Consider the following 20,782-nt stretch of genomic DNA (forward strand, 5'->3'; position numbering starts at 1 on the left):
ACAATGCCACCTCTTAGAGTAGAGACCACTGGTTCTTTCCGAGGTAGGCCTCTAACCCTGCTTCCTCCCTTTCTATCCGGGAAGCCTGGGGCTTCCCAAACAGGCCCCTTGCAAAGCAGAAGTCACCAGTCCCCAGCTCCACAATGCAGATGAGACAGGATGAAGCAGCAGTCCAAGGTAGAAGCCATTAGTGAGCTGGCCAAACCAAGGTTGCTGGCTATACCTCGAGAAATCGCGAGATGTCCCTCTTGTCACTAACGCCCATGGCCACCACATTCTCAAAGAGCCAGAAGAAGGGGCGATCATCTCCCTCCTTGGGCCGCGCATCATGCAGGAGGCGGTAGAACTCAAAGAAGAGCCGGCCAGTGCCCTCTGAGAGGTCGGAAGAGAAAGCCATCAGCTGGGGCTGTCTGCATAGGACAGTGGTGTGGCTCGGGCACGGGGAGGGCACGGGAAGACAGGGTCATCGGGAATAGCTGTCCCAGGGCAGAAATATCCAAGGAGGAAGCCTACGTGCGGAAGCACCAGCTGAGAAGGTGGAAGGGACAGGATGGTACCTACCGTAGAGGCCCTTGCGAGCAGGGTTGACGATGGAGAGGTCATTGCAGGGACTGCCCCCAATCACCAGATCGAATGGGCCCCACTCCTGTATCTGGGAGGATAAAGGCAACATGATGGGCCTGCTGTCCAGGGACAGAGGCAGACAGGAAGAAAGAGAAATTATCTGTGAACTTGGCAAAGAAGTCCTTTGACACGAAAGAGAGGAGACCCAGCTGCTCTGCAGGCTCACGACCCTAGCTGCAACCACAGACAAGTCCTAAACAAGAAGGGGACCAAGTTGGATCATTTCTCAGGCCAGTGGGGAAACTAGTATCACCCAGGCAGGCAACACAGCCGCCCAGTGGGAAGGCGACCCAAGTGGACAGCTGAGTCTGAAGGTACCTGGCATGCTGAGTGTCTTGGGTAGGGTGTCTGGGCCATGTGAATGTCCTCCAATTGCCCTTCAGGACTCCAGAGGGCCTGCAGTCATGCTTAAGGGAATACCCTGCCCGAGCCTCCCAGATATGGAAGCTGATAAAGCTATTTGCCAAAAGTGCTGGGAGGACAGGAACCTCTCTCTAATCCAAAGAGCTCTACCAGAAACGGCCCAGAAACCAGCCCAGGGAGTAGCCAGAGCTCAAGTAGGCACTATGTTGCCCAAGCTAGTCTTAAACTCCTGGCCTCAAGAGATTCTCCTACCTTGGCCTCCCAAAGTGCTGGCATTATAGGCATGAGCCACCATGCCTAGCCCAAATTCCCATTTCAATTTGCCCTTTACCCTCTCAAGACAGAGGACAAATGGAAGATAAGGAGAAAAAGAGGCTGGGGGCAAAGGGTGAAGAGAAAGAGGGCAAATGAACAAAATGAAAGGAGGCAAGGGCTGCCTCCAGGTGCTGAGTGTGCAGGGAGGGGAAGACGGGCTGCGCCCCACAGCATGGACATACATGCTTCTGTGTGACGCTGCGGACGTCCCCGACGTACATGATCTTCCCCTGGTGCCGCACCATGCCCACCGTGATGGAGTCCTCACACACCTCCGAGGCAATGTAGCGGTCCACCTGAATGCCCAAGTCCTTCAGCACCAGGAGCCCTGCACCAGCCAGCAGACAGCACCGTTACTTGGAGCCATCTCCCTGGCACCCTGGTCTTGGCAGGTGAGCCTGCTGGCCAACAGGACCCATGGGGTCAGCTGTAGGCCCAAGTCCTATCTTTTCCCTGAAGACGCCTTAAATCCTTTCTGGATCCAACTGGAGTATCCATAGTAAGGACATCGAGGCTCTGTCTCATGCCTCGTTTGGCCTATCTGGAAGGCAGTCAAAGCTGCAGAAAACTGACCGGAGAGTACATGGTTCCAGGATCCAGGAAGAATCGCAGCTGACTTTTTGGGGGCCTTTTCTTCGTTGTTGTCCGTCTACAGCTTGGTCCTTCCATACCCTCTTATCACCTCCTACTACAATTCTGCCCCACCCTTTGAGACTCAACCTGAATGTTCCCTGCTCCACAAAGATTTCATAAATGCCCTGCCCCACCCAGTAGCCCCCTGGAATCACCGCCCCCTCCGCTGTGAGTCCCCAGCTCTGTGCATCCCTTGCCTCCCCATCAGAGCAGTTTCCATCCCTCACTCAGCCCTCTCGTGGATTGCAAAGGCTCTTCCAGACAGAGGAGGCCTCCTTCATTGTGCTTCCCCCAAGCTAACGACACTGATTTCCTTACCACGATCCCTCCCCCTCCAGAAATGCTAGCCGAACTGAGGCAAGGAAACAATCAGAGCAGATCCTGAGAGGGTCTCGGGAGAAACAGGGTACAGCACTGTTTCTGCTGCTCCCAACATGTCCCCCAGCCAAGGAGCTTTTACAACCTCCTGGGGTGTGACATGATTTAAGAAGGCCTCGAGGTTCCAGTCTGGGATACAAAAAGCTGTAAATGAACTTCTCTAGGTTTACAGAAGAGCAGCATGGAGCTGAGAACAGAAGACAAACATCTGGCCAGGGAAGCCATCCCCTCCGCCTCACCCTCTAACCAGGGTCCCTGGGTTGAGACTGCCTATCTCCCTCTGGCCAAAGACATGAATTCTAAGAAGAGCTATCCCTTTCTTAAAAGCCGGGAAGCCTTGGCTGGGGGGCGCGGGGTGCTAGGGCAGAGGGGTGGATGTGTCTTCACAATCTCCCAGGACGCTTTCTGCAGTGTCCAGAGTCGCATGAAGCAAACAATGCCTACAGAGTGACCCAGCATCTCCTAAAGGTTTTCCTAAGGAGGGAATGGTTCAAGTATATAAAGATATTCTACCAGGATGCTTGTCACAGCACTACTTATAATAATAATAAAAAAATAGTAAATGACCTAATAGGGGTTCGTTAAATAAATTACGGCATTTTGACTCAATGGAACCTTACGCAACACTTACAAATAAAGAATGTAGCTTTGGCCAGGTGCGGTGGCTCATGCCTGTAATCCCAGCACTTTGGGAGGCCGAGGTGAGCGGATCACAAGGTCAAGAGATCAAGACCAGCCTGGCCAACATGGTGAAACCCCATCTCTACTAAAAATACAAAAATTAGCTGGGCGTGGTGGTGGGTGCCTGTAGTCCTAGCTACTCAGGAGGCTGAGGCAGGAGAACTGCTTGAACCCGCGAGGCAGAGGTTGCAGTGGGCCGAGATGGCACCACTGCACTCCAGCCTGGGCAACAGACTCCGTCTCAAAAAAAAAAAAAATGTAGCTTTATATTGCTTGACATGAAAAAGCAATCATAATATAATAAATGCAAGGCAAGTTACAAAACCGTGTGCATTCACTACCCACTTAATTTATCTATCTATGGATGTATGGTTATATAAACACAAATGCACAGAAAAAAATCTGAAAAGGACATATGCCAAAATATTAATAAAAGGATAATGGGTGATTTAAATAAGCCTTCTTTAGACTATCTTGTGTATAATCAAAACACAACAGAACTGTGCTGTGTATGCTTCTGTCTTGCTGAGTCTGTCCTTTGAGGCTCTGTGAAATCTCTGTGAATCTGACTAACGATCACTCGGCCTCTGCGGCTGAATCTTCTTCACCAAGGAAGTGCCCAGCAGACAGGCTGCTTTACCACCTATTTTACTTTTTCATTTCTGGTCAAATCTAAGTCCATGGACTGCATACGTTTTCACTTCACACACAAGCTTCCCCTTTGGGATAATATTTTAACAGCTATGAAGCTAACGATCATTTCGTTTTGCCAGAGTTGCCCACACACCTGGCTCCCCCATCCTGGGACAAGGCGGCCAGCATCTCTTGGGCCAGCACCCCTCACCTGTAGCAATTCCATCAAAGAGAGACAGCACCCGGATGGGCTTCCTCTTCTCAGCTGGGACAGGTGGGTAAACCTTTGGAGGGTCCTAAGCAGTGAGCACAACAGGTCAGATGCACGCCCAGTGGTGTCGCAAGCTCCCACCCAGCGCTGGCCCTCCAGCCAGGCTCCTAGACCCACACACCCCGTGGGCAGCTCAGGCCCCACAACCAAGGTTCAGCCAAGGGAGCTTGAGACCGCACCCCAGGCCCAGCACTCACAAATTCCTGGTCGTGGTTATTAGCGAAGAACATCTGGAGCCGGGAGGGCCAGTCTTCTCGCCGCCGCAGCAGCCCATAGGTACCCTTGTGCCCGCACATGTAGCAGTTCCAGGGGTCTTCCTTAATGGCTGCCTGGGCAGCCCCCGGCCCCACCAAGAGGTCCACACACTCCACGCAAAAGCACCTGGAAGGAAACCCAGTGAGCAGAGGGGACTCTCAGCCCCGGTCCAGGGAGGCCAAGGTGTGCTACTTGGAAAGGAAAGACCGGGTCTGGAGCATGGCTAGGGGGTGGGGGGTCTGTGGGGAAGTGAGAGGAGGGAAGGTGGGTGGGCGGTGGGAGCCTGGGGCCCAGCCAAGGAGGCCACTGGAGGCCACGACAGCCTCACCTGCAGCAGTTGTTGTTTCCGCACATGAGCACCTCACGGCCCCCGCAACAGATGGTGCAGTAGGACTGGTAGCCGTCGTCGTCATACTGGTACGCACACTCCAGAAAGCAGTTCTAGACAGCAGCGGGAAGGGTCAGAAACCACCAGGACGGGTCCCAGGACGGCCAGGACGAAGGGAGGCTCTGCACCCAGCCTCACAGAGCCTGACTCAGCCCTGAAGACATGACCCCACCACCGCCTTAGCCAAGGTCAGGCCCCAGCTGCAGATCTGGGAAGGGGAAACCTCATCTGCCCATGCACTGCCGTGGACAGAACCAAAGAGCAGCCTGAGAACAAGGCCAGGGAGGGGGCTGCACCACCACCTTGGGCCTTCCTGCAGCCCTGGGTTTTTCTCCTGGGCTCCCGAGGGCACGGCAACCCTGCTACACTCTGCCTGAGCTTGTCCCCGCTGCTCTGCTCCCATCCCCACATCTGGGGACTAAAATGGGGCTTGAGAGAGGTAAAGAATCTTTCAGAGGAGAAACACAAGAGTAAGTCAAAAGCTTGAAACCCAAGGGCCCATGTCATCAGGACTCTGCTTCCAGAGGAAGCTCTGAAGTCTACATCACACGCACACTGGGTGTCACCCCGTACATGCCCAGAAGCGGTGGACACAGTCAGCCAGAGGGCCAAAGGGCTGGCCTCAATGGCACCTCTCCTGGGTGGGTGTGCTCCTACCTTGCAGTTTTGGCACATTCCTCCAACAAAGAGGGGGTGTTCCAGGGTGACATTGAGGCTCCCACAGGAGATGCAGATGTCTGGAAAGCAGAGCGAGGGGATGGGGTGAGTACCACCGAAGGGCCTCTCCCTCCCCAGGCTGGAGCCCAGCACCAGACCAGCCACAAAAAAAGGGGTGTGCCGGAGCGGCAGCCAGAAAAGAGTCCAGGGTGCCCCACGGAAAAGGGAGGCACTGTGACCCCAGTCTCAGAACACCATCATCTCAGAGCACCAATGCCACCATCCACAAACAGGGACGGAGTGACAGGAGGACAGAAACCTGCTCATGAGAAGCAGCCCTGGCTCCAGGTTACTCGGGAGGGATTCCCGGGGTAATCCTCAAGTCCTGACCCCTGCCCCAACCCTCCCAGGCTGAGGGTTCTGAGCCAGATCCACCAGCACCAGGCTGAGGGAGACAGCCCCAGGATGAGAGAGGTGAGCAAAGGTGAAAGGCTGAAGGGGGACCTGTAGGTGAGTTCAGTCACACCCAAGAGGGGCTGCCCTTCTGTGGCCACTGGGGAGTCCCACACCCTGAACACCAGCCCACGCCACTGACAGGAGAGCAGAATCATGGCACCAGGAAGACAGACGGTGCACGAAGCACGGTGGAGGTGGTGTGACACGCAGGACGTGGCCCCTGGTCCCATGTCACTCAAACCTAAGTGCCTATGCTACTCTGCCCCATGCCGCACTAGGAGTGCCAGAGTTCCCAGGCAACAAACTCACCCTCAATGTTCCGGCACTTCTGCCGCACCTCGTACACCAGCCGCTCTGCAAGGGGAGGAGAGCTGGCGTCAGAGGAGGCCGCGCCTGCTCCTCGGATGCAGGCCTCCTGGTGCCACCCTCTCCAGAAGCAGGCCAACTACCTCTTGTGCGCTCATCAATAATCTCCTTGACCTTGGGCTTCTCCGCTGTGCTCTTCCGGGGCTTTTTGGCTGGTGGAGGTGGTGCGTAGGCAGCTGCCTCAGGTTCTACCCACATGTCCGTGTACACTTCTTTGTAGGGATTCTTCTCTTCTGGAGCAGGAAAGCAGGTGCCAAGGTCAGTTACAGGCTGACAGGAAACCCCAGTCCCCTCCCCCACCCTCCTTACAGTGGGGTGCTGCCTGGTCTCCAACTTGTTTCCACCTCCCAACTCTATGGTTCTAGCCAGCCAACAGACAGCAGGTCATTCAAGTCCTGACCCCAGCGCAAGAGAGACCCCGGCCATTCCCACTGGGCCCCTCTGTGGAGGCCTCGGCAGCCCTCCCTAAGCATGGCTTTCCCAGCCCAGGTGTGGATCTGCCTGGCGGGCAGGGGTGCCAGAAGGCTGGGTGCCCTCATTTACCTTCTGGTGGCTCCAGGCCCTTAGGGCCAGAGGGCTGGAAGCCCCCCAGGGCCCATTCAATCATGGGCTTGTTCTGCACCTCCACGGCCTTGGCAGTGTCACTCTCATCGCTGTCGTGGCACACTGGGAACAGCTTCCCCGCGCGGCTGCTGGCCACCTGGAGGGTGACACGCCAGGGTTGGGGTTGTCAGGACAGGCTGGAAGGCAGATGGGTCAGGCTCAAGGCCAGACTCTGAGTAGTGAGGGTGGCACAGGCAAGACGGGGAGGAACCGCTGAGGAGGAGGAGGATGTGCATACAAAGGGGCGAGCAAGGTGGGGAGAAAGGAGTCGCTGCCTCCTGGGCCTCCATTCTGCTCAAGCCCGACCTGCACTCCAACTTCCAGGCCTCCTAGTGCTCTAGGCTCCTCCTCCAAGCTCCCAGCAGGGATACTCACCTGCAGGACCTCGTAGATGGCTTTGCGGTACATGGGCTGCTTGTTGTACGTGGCCTGGTGGAACGCACTGCAAAACGAGCTCAGCGGCATCAGCTTCTCAACACACACCTGGGGGGACAAGCCAAGCCTTGTTTGCTGCGGCTTACACTTGCAAGCACCCACCCCGTGCCTCGCAACTGGCAGGGGCTGGGAGCCTTGAGAGTCAGTCTCAGCCCTGGAGGGGACCAGATGCAGTGATAAATAATTACCCGATGCAAAGAGGAGTCCAGACCAAGAGTAGGGAAGTACCTGAGTGCAGGTGGAAAGGAATTCTAGTGAATAGGTTCCTGGAAGGCTAAAACTGGGCCAGCATCCTAGCTCCCTCAGCCACAGGTGCAACCTAATTATCCCTACAGCTTCTTCCACCCACCACAGGCAGAGTAGGGGTGAGCAGAACCCACTTCCATCACCCCAATTCCAGACTGCCCCCAGCCAAAACCACAGGCCCTGGGATCAAGAACCTTCCCCCACCCCAGGCTACTGCCAAACCCCACAACTCACCACTGAGAACTTGCCGTCTCCGAACCACATGACCCAGCGGGTGCCTTCAGCTGCTCGGCTCCGGCCCGTCATCCACCAAGACACAATGCGGCCTGGCCACCAGGAGAAGCCCCGCAGTTTCCCCCACACCAGCTCCCCAATGCCAAAGCCCCGGCCGTCCTGGAGCCCCAAGGAGCAGAAATCATTACACAGTGGTCACGAGGCCCTGCCACCCTGATCCCCCCATGGCAACCCCAGCCCTGGGCATCTGGGGAGCAGGACAGCCAGGAGGGAGCTCCATCTGAATGAGGCAAGACAGAGCAAAATCGGGGAGACGAAGAGGCCCGGGGTCAGGTGGAGAGAGCGAGCGGCCCGTGGGAGATGGAGAGAGGAGAGCAGGACGGGAGGAGCTGGCAGTGGAAGGCCCCCGGAAAGAGCTGGCCACAGCTGGTGAAGAAGCCGCTCACCTCGTACTCTGGCTCGTCATCGCCTGCTTTGGTGGCATTCTTGTCCCCAGCATCGGACCCCACGGGCTCAGGCGTGGTAGCCACAGTGGGGGATGCAGGGTCAGTGGGCTGCTGTACAGCAGGAGGGCTGGCCTCCTCCACCTTCTGAGACTCCCCGGGCCCCTGGTTTTCTTCCACAGCATTCATTCCTGCAATGACCTTGGCTTTCTTCTCAGCCTGGGGAAACAAAAAACAAAAAGTCACCTTGACCACTCCAGGAATTAGCAAGGCCAACTGACACTCAAGGGGACTATGTTTGTCAAAACCCGGGACAGTGACAGAAGGTCAAGGGCTGGAGGGAGACAACCAGCTGCCTTGCCGTGAAAAATGGAAAGACTTGAAGTAGAGAGGTGAACTCAAATCACGCAATTCTAGCCTTCTTTTCCACCTTTTAGGAAACCTTCCTCCCAAATCTAATCTTCCTCAATTTCATCAGCATATCAGTTGCCTACCCTATGATACGGAAATGTTAATTTTTTTTTTTTTTGAGACAGAGTTACTCTTTCACCCAGGCTGGAGTGCAGTGGCGCAATCTCGGCTCACTGCAACCTCCGCTTCCCGGATTCAAGTGATTCTCCTGTCTCAGCCTCCCGAGTGGCTGGGATTACAGGCATGTGCCACCACACCCAGCTAAGTTTTGTATTTTTAGTAGAGATAGGGTTTCACCATATTGACTAGGCTGGTCTCTAACTCCTGACCTCAGGTGATTTGCCCGCCTTAGCCTCCCAAAGTGCTGGGATTACAGGCATGAGCCACTGTGTCTAGCCTATGGAAATTTTTTTTTGATTTTATTATTATTATACTTTAAGTTTTAGGGTACATGTACACAACGTGCAAGTTTGTTACATATGTATACATGTGCCATGTTGGTGTGCTGCACCCATTAACTCGTCATTTAGCATTAGGTATATCTCCTAATGCTGTCCCTCCCCCCTCCCCCCTCCCCCCACCTATGGAAATGTTAATTCTATCCAAATATTAATCAGGCACTACTGTTTAGACACAGATATTGGTTCCACCCTCTCCTATCTTCTTAATCAAGACTAGGATCTTCAGCCAGGCATGTGCCTGTAATCCCAGTTACTGAGCAGGGAGGATCACTTGAGCCCAGAAGTTCAAGACCAGCCTGGGCAACATAGCAAGACCCTGTCACCAAAAATTTAAAAAGCAAGGGGGACCCTCTCTTCTTCTCCACAATTTCCCTGGGCAATCAATCCCTCCTATTCCTGGTTTCCAGGCCACAATTCTAGTTTTGTGATGTCTACTGACGATGAAATCACTGCTCTGGGTTTAAAGAGCCCATCTCCCCCCAGCACATGCTCAAACACCATAGGAAGCTCCCCAAGAGCCTGTCTGTTCCCATGCTCAGACGCCATGCTGGAGTTCTTATGGATCACACCCAGTGTGTATTGTTACCAGATTCGACCCCTTCTATGTGCACCCTTCAGATCCACAAATACATGTATTCATTCAGTTATTTACTGAGCAGGCACTATAGACCAGGCGTGCTCTCTGCCATCCCACCAACAAATTAATAAGCCAAACCCCAGTTATTCTCCCATTGCACAGCCTCCATCCTTTCACCGTATCACACTCGTCTTTCAGGCTACGATCCACGCGCCCATTCCTTCTCACAACCCGCTCCAGGATCCCTACAAAGGAGAATGAAATCCTTGATACTTAGCTCTGAGAACCATTAGCTTTTTACTGAATCTAGGAAACACGGCCTCTGACTTCAAGGCTCTGCACCCATTTCCACCATACCAGATTTAGAGGGGAGAAAAACCCCATTTTCTACATGCCTTTCAAAAGAGCTCCCCCATGGGCCTAGAGCTGCGAATGCAAACCCATCCTCAAGGGTAAAGAGGATGAGCAAGCAACCTGGAGTACGAAGAAGAGCTCTAATCTGAAGTTGCAGCTTCTACATTCCTGTTGGAGCCTCACAACCAGCAGCTGACTTTGGAGCAGTCCTTTCTGGAAGGAGTTGCTCCAACATAAAAAGGCACCTGAACGGAAGGATTTCTGGAAAGCTTTTCTGACCTGTTTAAAAATCTGGTGTATATATGGACCAATGATTCCCAGGACTCTCCCAAAGCCTGTCAATGGACCCCCCAGATCCAAGGGTCCCAGGTTAAGAACCTTTGTTTGAAGCTCAGTGGTCCAATGTATTGTCTTATAGATTCATTTAATTTCACTGAGTCTTCAAGTCTTTGCCTCCAAGCCACAGACCAATTTGTTTCTTATGGCGATTCCGATAACACTGAAGATGTTAAGTCCTAGTTCTTCCTCTGACTCAACAAATTCTAAAACAGGATAATGCATCCTTTGCCCCCAACCCCCAAACAGCTGGGAAAATGAGCTCATGGATGGCGGAATGAGCTCAGGGATCGGACTGCGGGGGTGGAAGAATGTGGAGTAATTGCTCATCGCTCCCTAGTCCCACTCTCACCTGGCCAGAACTCTGCCCTCCCCTTCCTACTATCAATTAGCCATCGCCTCCTCCCCTACGAGAAAGTGCACTGAAGTGTGGACCCCGCTATGGGGGAGGGTGCCTCCCTTCCTGGGATCCTCAGCTGCGTCAGTTGCCCTCCAAGAGGAGCCCACACCTCGCCGCTGCTCCTCGCCCACCACGCCTTCTCAAGCTTCAGGCATGGGTGGCTGGCCTAGGGTGATGCCTTGGATGATCCAAAGACCCTGTTTCCAGGCGTGGCGAGGCCCCTGAGCCAGTACAAGGTGTGCAGGTAGCAGTGGGCGGGAAGGGGAAAGGACCCGCTATCAGTTCCTGGCAGCGGCAGCAGCAGGTGGGCTGGGCTCCTCCCCTGGCTCCCCAGGTCTAGGAGTCGTGCCTGACACCACCCTCAGCACTCCCCCACGGCCCCTTTGTCTCTCAGCCCCTTCACAGCGAGTTCCTGAACATTCTTCTTCCCCCACAACTTCCCCCAGCTTGTCAGATGCCGCGCTGCGAGCTGTTCAGCATCCCCAGCCCACTTGGTGCAGAACACGCACCCAGCCCGGTAAGGGCTGGCGGAGGAGGAAGGGGCCTCCATCAGGACTGGGGCAGTGGGGTGGGGGAAGGAAGAAGAGGGTGGGTTAGCAGCGGGAGGCCTGACGAAAGGGGAAGGGGCAGCCGGAGCTGTGTGGGGGAGGGGCCTCACTAAAATAGGCCTGTCTGGGGCGTAGGGAAAGCACCCCTTTCCCCCTGCACTCCTGCCTTCCTCCCCAGGCAAACAATAAGAGAAACAGGGATAAACTCGAGGCTCTCGCATTTGGGCTGCGGGCTGCTCACCCCCAGGGGGGCGGAGAAACCAGGCGGCATTCAAGAGACACCACACCATTCCCCACTCCCTGCCGGCTCACGGAAGCCCCTGGGCCTGGAGTCCGTCCAGCCTGGGAAAGCCACCGGGAACTCCGGTGACTACTGCCTCCTGTCCAGTCCCATCTCCTCAGGCAGTTGTCCCGCCTCCACCTCCCCCCTGCAGCGCTTCCCATTCCAAAGGTCAGAGGTCTGGGCGCCACCGCCCCCAAGCCCATGCGGCCTTGGGCTACCCTGGTGTCACAGGCCGGCCCCCTGTCAGGGTCGCACCGTGCCCTCCCGCCCCCCAGCACTTCTTTCTGGCGGCCTGCCCGGAGGCTTCCAGGAACTCGCGGGAGAGGAAGCTGTCCCTCTTAAGAGGCCGCAAGCTGGCAGGGCCCTGAGGACCGCGTGGTCCCCCAGCCAGAAACGCAGGTCACCAGGGAAGTGCCAGGCACCCATCTGCCAGCTTAGCTGAAGCTGCTTCCAACCCAACTCCTGGGCCACCAGCTCTGCGTGCCCCAGCCTGCAGTTACCACTGCCCGGGCTCCCGGCCGGCTGCTCTTCCTGTCCCCCGAGGGCGCCAGGTGCCACTGGAGCCCTCGAGGAGTGGGGCCTTGGGGCTTGTGGGCAAGAAGGCGGCGGGCCAGCACTAAGTCAGCATCTCCAGAACTCGGGCCAGGCCGGGACGCCGCGGCTGCTGCGGGCCGGGGAGGCATACTTCACTCTTTTCAAACCCGGAGGGCTGCGGAGATCCTCCCACCGGCCCTGCCGCCTCCCCGCCCCCGGTCTCCCCGGGGCTCCGTCCAGGAACCTACCCATAAGGCCAGGTGCAGCCCCTCTGCAGTCGCGCTCAGGTGTGAGCCGCGGCCCTGAAGCTCTGGAAGTAGCTGCCCGTCTGGGGGGAGGGGAAGGGGGCGATGGGGCTGGGGGCGGAGGGGGCCACTGGGAGGGGAGGGGGGCGGCGGGGGGGAGGGAGGGAACATTTTCTTTGTCTAGGACTCCAGGTCACGTGGGCCCCGCTGGAGGGCCTGGTTGGCTGCGAGCGGCCCGGGGAGGGGGCCGGCGCTCCGACGCTGGCGCTGGGCCAGCCCCTCTCCTCTGGTCCGAGGGGCGCGGGGCCGGGGGGCGAGGCCGTTCCCCGCCCGTTCCCAGGGCCCGCCCAGGCCGGGCTGCAGGGAGCGCCCCGCCTCCGGGAAGACCGCCCGGCCCCTCCCCCAGCTCTGGAAGAGATTAGCGCGGGGCCGGGGGGCCGGGAGGGGAGGGAAGGGGCTGCTCCCGAGCCGCCTGCCCGGAGGGAGCCGGGGGTCCGGGCGAAAGCAAGCCGGAGCTTTCGGACGGCCTGGGAGAGCCGGGAGAAAGTTGTGAAAAGTGAGTTTCTCTGAAGCACAACCGAAAAAAAAAGAAGAAAAAGCTTACAGATAGGAGGCCCAGGAAGCTGTAGGAAAACTCAGCACACAGACGGAGAGTGACAGCAGGCGCGCGCAGACATTGGGAGCGCTCCAGATCGGGGATTGTTTGGGGGGTCTCCCGCCTCCACACTACAGGTGAATAGAGAAGCGGGGGGGCCTCAAAAAGCGCGGCGTGAGGAGGTCAGGCTTCGAGTCCCAGGGCCCCTACGTCACTCTGGGCCTTCCCTGGATTTCTCATTTTCGTTTGCAAGGTTGGTCGCGGCGAGGGCGCTCCTGCAGAAAGTTCAGCAATTCCTTCATTCCCAGGCTCAAACATCTGCAGATCGAGAAGACCTGACTCTCCTGGGGCCTCCAGGTGCGGCCTCCAGGTGCAGCCTCCGCCATTTCAAGCTTCCTCCTCCTGAACAAAGGCACCTACCCCCAAGGCAGACGCAGTCCCCACCCACAGCCCTCCATTACGTTGGCTGTAGGATCAGATAAAGAAATAGACCCTGTTGGCTCTGCCCTCGAGGGGTTGAAGATTCCACTAGACTTGGAGAAATATGAAAGGATCATTGTAAAACAAACATATGTAAAGGTAACTATGCCACAAATACCAAGTAGAAAAAAATGGGCGGCATGGATGACAAAAGAGGTTAGAGGTCAGTTCCAGGTGAGCTGACTGGGCCTGGAGGCTGGATCGGACTTGGAATGAGGTGAGATGGGTAGGATAAGCAAGAGCTGCCAGGCTGGGGAGGGAGGAGACCCTCGCCCACCTCCACCCTCCCAGTACACGACAGGGCAAGGTAATGGCAAGCCTTCAGGTGCGTCCTTGGGTATATTCTGTAGCAGGGAAGAATAACCGCAGGTTTTCTGACAAGACGAATGAGTATTTTGGAAAGATCAGCCTAGTTTCCATTGGCAAGATGAATTAGAAGGAAGAACCGAGGAAATGGAGGAAAATGCACCCCACAGCAGAGGGCTATTTGGGCAGCGGCCCTTGTTAGGAGATCTGGACTTGGCCGAGCACGGTGGCTTACACCTATAATCCCAGCACTTTGGGAGGCTGAGGCAGGCGGATCATGAGGTCAGGAGTTTGAGACTGGCCTGACCAACAAGGTGAAACCTTGTCTCTACTAAAAATACAAAAATTAGCCGGGTGTGGTGGCATGTGCCTGTAATCCCAGCTACTTGGGAGGCTGAGGCAGGAGAATCGCTTCAACCTAGGAGGCGGAGGTTGCAGTGAGCCGAGATCACTCCAGCCTGGGCAACAGAGCGAGACTCTGTCTCAGAAAAAAAAAAAGAAAAAAAAAAAGATCTGGACTTCAGTTCTGTTTCCACCACCATGACCTTAAACAAGTCACTTAACCCCCAAGAAATCTGTTGTCTCATCTGCAAAACAGGAGTGATGACATCAGCCCTCTTGGGCCATGGAATGCCAGCATCTCCTAATGAGACAATTCCCTAGGTGCCTGGCTCCCAGCCACAGTCACCTGGGACATACAGGTGCTGGTATAATGAAGTCATGAGATGTGCAGTGAGGGAGCCCCCCCCTCCCCCGGAGGGCCATCAGAGCAAGCAAACCCTGAAGAGCAAGGACCCCAAACCAGAGAGCCTTCTACCTAGAAGACTTGGGTACAGACTCCCCCCAACCCTGAGACCAAGAATCCATATAGCTAGGAAAAGAAGCTATTTGAAAAGCAAACAAAAACACAGGCCCTCTTCTGTTCCAACCCATCTTTCAACCCAGCTAAGGTATTTGCCTGGTACACATTTCCAGGGGCTCCCCAAGCAGAAGTGAGAAGCCCAGAATTTGTCCCTCTTGCCTGCTCCCAACCTTTAGGGAATGCAGTATGACTTGCTTCGCTGATTCTCTCACTGATACCTCTTCTGCATCCATGCCGATCAACGGGCCTGAGAACTTACTTCAGGTCTCCTCTCAAAAGCAGTTTCTGGTTCTGGCTTGGTGGCCTTTTTCAGACACTGTCTCATGTACGATACCCACTATTCCATTATAACGTGGCTAAAAACCTTAGATTCCACATTCTGTGGTCTTGGACATCAGACTGCAATGATGCCGTGCGTGCAGCAAGGACTCAAAGTGTCAGAACTGGCCCGAACTGTTCACTTTCTCTTGGCCCACATATTAAGTAGCTATTCCCTCCGGCCGTCAAACTTCCTTATTCTCATCCTTTAACATTAAAGTCAAATCTTACCTCTTCCACGCAACTTCCCAACAAGCAAAAGGAAGCCTAGGCTCAAAGGTGTCCCCTTAACAACCCAGAGCATCTTTCTTCCCTCTCCTCTCTCCTGTAACTATGCAGACAGGAAACACTGCCTTTTCTAGACTGAGTCACTTAAACAGAGATGTGTCTTCTTTGTAGTCAATGCGCAGAGTCAGACCCCAAAGCAGAAGAGACCCCAAGATCTAGAGCAGAGGTGATTTTAGTAAAAGGAAAAATCCCCTTACTAAAATGGGGTAATCTTCAGGGATCCTCAGGTCACACTTCTCTTGAGCTTCCAAAGTAAACCTCCCTGGTAGTTTACCAGACAGGTCTTTTGTTTGAGTTAAAGATAGCCAAACTCAAATAGCAGCATCATGTAAAATAAGCCATGTTCTTGGATTTGTTATAAAAGTATGTTGAAAGGAGGAACTCCTGGATGAAAAGAAAATATGCTGGATGTCAAGAGCCTAAAAGAGAGGCTGGAAAGGAAGTATCCAGTGTGGTCCAACGGAGAGAGTGACCTGAGAATGAGGGCACAGTTCCTGTTTGGTGGGCAGACAACAGTGATCCCATAGGCCTCCTAAGCCCAGTAAAACTACCTCTGAAGGACACCTCTCTGCCCTGATCCCATATTCATCAAGCAAACTTCCAATTTTAATTACATTTTCCAATGACTCTGATACCAGTAAGTTGCCGGAAAACAGCAGGACAAGCATTATGATCTGTGTGGCCAGGACATGTCCTGTTATCAATTGGTAAATCTAACATTCGGGGGTACATCACTCTCCTGGGTCTTTGAAGAGTCATGATCATAAGTATGTTAATGTGACTTTCCAGCCTCAAAGAACTGAGACGAGACACTAGGCCATCATGATACCTCTCCAAAGAGCAGCAACGCCCGGAGCTCATGCCTGACGTTTTACTCAAAGTTCAGTGCTCTGTGGCATGCTCTGTCATAAAATCCAGTTCCGGCAGGATGAGGGTAGATGATGTTGCTGTCATCCCACAGGACATTTACCATGTGAGTCTCTCTACTCTGAATCAGAGAAGCCATGGCCCCTATAAAGCCATCTGTAAAGCAACACATATGAAGTCACTGCACACGTATATCCACCCCACACGTATTCCCACCAACCCCAAGACCAGGGAGACCTTATCCAGACAAAAAGAGAGGTCAGGATGGATGTCTGTTCTGAACCCGTCCTCCTCCCACCTACAGCTCAAAAGCCTCAGTGCCAATCAGTCAACACTCTGCGTGACATTCTAGGCCCCCACGAATCTGGAGGCCTCCGTGTGATATCATGAAGCCCACGCTTTGCCCGCCCACTTGCTATTCCTCATGCTGTTCCTTCTTCCTGGAAGGCTCCTCCCCTTCAACTTTCACCACCAAAACCCTGCATATCCTTCTACACCAGTCTGCCAGCGACCTCCACCATGAAAGTTCCTCTAGCCCTGCACTGTCCAGGACGGCAGTTACTGGCTGCATGTGTCTATTTGAATTAAATACAAATTAAAATTTAGTTCGTCAGTCACACTGGCCACATTCCAAGTGTCCAAGAGCCACATGGGGCTGGGGGCTACTGAATTCGATGGCACTGGTTTTAAAACATTGCCATCATCCCAGAAAGTTCTTTTGACAGTGCTGCCCTGGACCCTCACCCTTATCCTCCCCTTCTGTTCCTTATCTTCCCCTTCTGTCCCTTATCTTCCACCCCATCCCCGCCACACTCCCCTAGTACTTTGTAAGCCTCTGTTAAGACCTGCCAGTCTTTGCCTTGTGCGAAGGTGATGGTGTACTCATCTTTCTCCTTTACAAGATTAAATATTCCTAGAGGGCAGGGACTGGACCTCATTCACCTTCGTATGGAAGCAGTGTGAGCTAGAGCATCTTGCCCATAGTAGAGGATTAAAAATGAACTGAATGCAATGTTGTCTCAGGAACCTTATCCCAAATCCACTGCCCAAGTTCCAAGTTAGGGAATGGATCCATTTCATAGCAGGAATTCTAATCGTTGCTAAGAGGTCCCAGTCTAGGGCTCCCAAAAGAGGCTGGGAATCTTTGTTTTCCTATTCCCTTGCAATCCATATGGAGGTTGCAAGCAAATGACCAGGACTGGGCTGCTGGCAGTGAAGCTAAAAATAGCCATGAAGCCAACAGCGTGGAGTTAGCAGGACTTGTTGCTAAGGAGACCAGTCGCAGAGAGAGCAACTAAGCAGGGGGAAGGTGTCAGATGTGCACCCGGAGAGCAGAGGGGTCCAAAGGCTCGCACCTAGTGGTGTTCTGCCTTCTGGCAGCTCCTGGCTGATGCTCTAAGTGGGGCAAATATTCCCCCTGTCCCTCAGTAACCCATCTCCATGGAAACCACCAGGACTGGGGTGAAGTACCAGCCCCTGGAAGGGAGGCCTCTGCCTGGAGCTTGTTGTTATGGCAACATCTCCCCTTCCTGTCATTCTCTCTCTCCTGGCTTCTCTGGAGGGAGAGAGGTGGGGGTCTGGTCTTGGCTTAGCCGGCATGACCAGGAAACACCCGCTTCCTGACAAGACTAGCCTGTAAGGGGCTCTCCAGAAGCTCCTGGAAGCCCGGAGAGGCCAGTCAATCCTTAGCACAGGCAGAGCTTCCTTTCTTTTCACAAGGGTCTTGCTAATCATCTCGCCAGGAGAACCCCAGACCCACTTTGGTTTAATTGCATCTGGATCACCCAAGGAGGGCTTTAAAAATACAGATTCTTGGGATCTACCTACATAGATCAGCGGGCTTAAGGTGGGGCCCAGGAATCTATTAAAACCTCCCTGGGTAATTCTAATACTAGCCAGGTGTGGGAACACGGAGACCCCTGGCTGTCTCTGTTACAAATGAGAACACTGAGGCCTAGAGAGGCCCGAGCCCACCTGAAAGGTCAGAGCAATTCACTGGAGAGAAGTGGTCTGGAGAGAGGAGGGGAAGCAGAAGGAGATGGAGGTCAGCTCCCTCAGGGCCTGCGTGCCAGGTGAGCCCTCCTCTGGGCTTTTCCCGCCTGCTCCCTGATCAAGCACAACCTGTTGCTCTCTGATGCTGGACTGTGATTTCAAACCAAAGCCCCTGACAAGCTGACCCCTGTGGTAGAATGCGGAAGGTAGGGGGCTAGGAGCCTGGTTCTCAGAGTAGCCCAGGCAGATGATTTGGGCTGAAAGAGAAATCCATCCTCCTGAAGAAAAATAAAAGGGTCACCATGGCAACTGCAGTGTGCTGCCTGGTTGGGCTCTATGCCATCACCCCAAACCTGGGCCCTGCAGCAGAACCTCCTCCCTGAGTCTGGGGAGAGGAGCAGCATTTGGGCAAATGCTGTCGGGCAGGGGCACCCCCCGAACCCCTGCACTGACCAGTCTAGTTTTAGAACCTGTAAGGGAATTGTGCTTTATCCTGGGAGCCTGCCTGAAGCTCACCTAAACACTGGATCAGATCAGTCAGTCCTTAGCACCTGCAATAGGTAGGCTGGGGGGAAGGGAAGCAAAGAGGTGCAAGAGCTAGTAGACGCGATGGGGCTCTAGGCTTCTGTTACTCACAGCCTAATTGTGTACCCAAGACCCACCACACATGAAACCACAGCCCTCATTCAAGACAGCATGCAATTAGATGGTAAATTATGTGGTAGGGATACTTTCTACATGTGCCGAAGGAACTCAGAGGCGGCTGGGATCCGTGAGGGCAGGAAGGCTCAAAGGAAGATGAAAGAGTGGAAACTAGGAATGGGCACAACCTCCCAGGTTTTTCAGACAGGAATGGCCAGATCTAGGGGGCATCTGTAACTGCATGAGCTTCCTGGCAGGTGAAGGGCAGGAAAAAGCACAAGCACAGCCTTAGGGTATCTGTTAGGGAGGGGGAGTGGTAAGGGGCTTTTTGCACTGACACTCTAGATGAATTCTTTTGAATCAAGAGAGGAAGATGCAGGATGGGGGAGCCCAACTGCTGGAAAGGAAAGCCCAACTTCCCTCTTGCTGATACCCTCCCCTCCCCTTCTCTCCCCACCTCTATCCCAGAGCCCCTGGCTCCCTCGTTCTCTCCCAGCCAACCCTACACTTCTCTAATGGTGTATGCTGGTTAGTCCCAGCCCACTAGAAGCACCAACAGGCTCTGGAGCTTTGGTGGCTGCCTTCCCTTTCCCTATAGTTCCGGGTCTGCCCCATAAGGGGAAGACTTCTCCACAAACCCAGCTCTTCCTTCCTGCTCACTTCCACCCGCTATCCTGGAACTGCTGGGTCTGCACAGCTCTACCAGTGACTGAGTCTGGGGCCAGGGAGCAGAGATGCCAGGGCAGGGGTGGGAGGGTGGCAGTACCCCACTGACACCGGATCTCAGGTGCCCCTTACCAGGAAATTCAACTGGGAGGGGACGCCAGGTCTTTCACTGAGCAGGGCGCTGAGTAGGGTGTTTTACAGCTGATGACGAGACCTTAAATAACCCCTAGCTTCTTTGGGCCTTGGTTTCCTAACTAGCCTAATGGAATCACACGTATCTGCTAAATATTACAGATAAAATCAAAGGAAGCCAGGAGGGACTCACATTTGAGAGGTGAGGGACTTCATGACAAGTTTGCTTTAGGGACGTGTCGATGCTGTCACCTTGCTTTAGAAACTGGACCCTGGAGAGAAGTGTTAAGTTTATACTAAGGGGGGTGTGGGCCAAAAGGAACCTGGTAAACCTTAACAGCCAGCCCTGTTTTCCCCACCCTTCCCCCACCCCTTCTCCAGGCTCCAGGGGTCAAAGGGAGGGGCCTAAAGGAGCCGCATTCAGATTCAGGCATGCAGACCCTCTCAAGTTTCAGGGTCCAAAGAGAAGACTCCAGAGGAGCCCAGCAGACAGGCATTGCGGTAACTATTGCTGAAAACAGCGGGACCCTTGCCATCTCCATCCGAAAGGAAACATTTAAATTCCTGTACCAAGTCCTTTCCGGTCTTTCTCCCCCAACTCTGTTTGGAAACTGTTCCCTAGGTCTGCCCGCCTTACAGTCCCTACTTCTTCCTTTGCTTGTTATCACAATCAGACTGGCAACCCAGGCCATAGCAATCACCCGGAGAGCTCGGGAAACCACCCTTGCTGGGCACATCACTAAATTCCCAGCGTGATTAACCTGGCCCAGGTAGTCATGTTTAAACAAAACGTGCAGAGAGACCCCCGCCGCCAGTGCGGGCAATACAATAAATGCATCTACCAATACATCTGTGTGGGAATCTCATCTGTGCCAGATTTGGTTTACTTCTAATCATCTGAAGCTTGGTGGTTTTCAAGCTGTAGTAAGCCCCAGAATCATCTGGAGGCTGGCTAGAAAATCAAACCTACAAGTACTGTCCCAGAGCTTCTGCTCCAGGAGTGTGCCTTTTTAATTCACTGCCCAGGTGGTTCTGATGAGGTAACACACAATCCCACCCTTTGAGAAACACTGAAGTCTAAGAGCATCTTTGGTATATATAAGCAAGCTCACTCAATTTTTGTTTTTTTGCCCCACAAAGCTGCCTTTCCAACAGCATCTAGCGTCAAATATACAGGAGGCTGAGCTGTTATTCCTGTTTTTGTTCAATCCATCTGAGTTGCAAGTGAAAATATTTATACTGCCCACCATTCATGGACTAAAGAGGAACAGGGAAGAGCTGTGGCATCTGTAGAGTTGCTACTGAAGAATGGCAAATCAGAAAAATGGTAACATTCACACACACACTTGCACACACACACACACTCACCATGCAGTTGGCCTGGGAGGGAGTGCAGACTGAGAGATGAAGGATGTGGGGTGGCTACAGGGAGCTGATGGAAGTCAGAAAGGGCTCAACAGAGGGCATGGTGGCATGTGCCTGTAATCCCAGCTACTTGGGAAGC

At 54.1% G+C, this 20,782-nt stretch overlaps 1 protein-coding gene across 6 annotated transcripts in view; it reads right to left on the bottom strand.

The window, feature by feature from the left end:
• Positions 1 to 20,782, bottom strand: part of DNMT3A (DNA methyltransferase 3 alpha) — a 115,874-nt gene that overhangs the window by 12,144 nt on the left and 82,948 nt on the right. For 5 of the 6 annotated variants that reach the window (XR_004026936.1, XM_030799422.1, XM_030799421.1 and 2 more), the window contains exons 7-19: positions 7,985 to 8,200; positions 7,539 to 7,697; positions 6,999 to 7,106; positions 6,564 to 6,720; positions 6,104 to 6,253; positions 5,964 to 6,008; positions 5,199 to 5,278; positions 4,482 to 4,594; positions 4,096 to 4,279; positions 3,839 to 3,923; positions 1,485 to 1,630; positions 562 to 652; positions 224 to 372 (exon numbers count right to left, since the gene is read on the bottom strand). Coding sequence is in view for 5 of the 6 variants with exons in the window: in XM_030799422.1 (XP_030655282.1) it covers positions 224 to 372; positions 562 to 652; positions 1,485 to 1,630; positions 3,839 to 3,923; positions 4,096 to 4,279; positions 4,482 to 4,594; positions 5,199 to 5,278; positions 5,964 to 6,008; positions 6,104 to 6,253; positions 6,564 to 6,720; positions 6,999 to 7,106; positions 7,539 to 7,697; positions 7,985 to 8,200 (1,683 nt within the window). In the remaining variant the exon portion in view is untranslated. Of the gene's footprint in view, positions 1 to 223; positions 373 to 561; positions 653 to 1,484; positions 1,631 to 3,838; positions 3,924 to 4,095; positions 4,280 to 4,481; positions 4,595 to 5,198; positions 5,279 to 5,963; positions 6,009 to 6,103; positions 6,254 to 6,563; positions 6,721 to 6,998; positions 7,107 to 7,538; positions 7,698 to 7,984; positions 8,201 to 19,471; positions 19,574 to 20,782 lie in introns of those variants that run through there. The other variant, XM_030799424.1, reaches the window with a different exon arrangement.

This window comes from Nomascus leucogenys, chromosome 19 (assembly GCF_006542625.1).
Source record: "Nomascus leucogenys isolate Asia chromosome 19, Asia_NLE_v1, whole genome shotgun sequence".
Taxonomy (NCBI): domain Eukaryota; kingdom Metazoa; phylum Chordata; class Mammalia; order Primates; family Hylobatidae; genus Nomascus; species Nomascus leucogenys.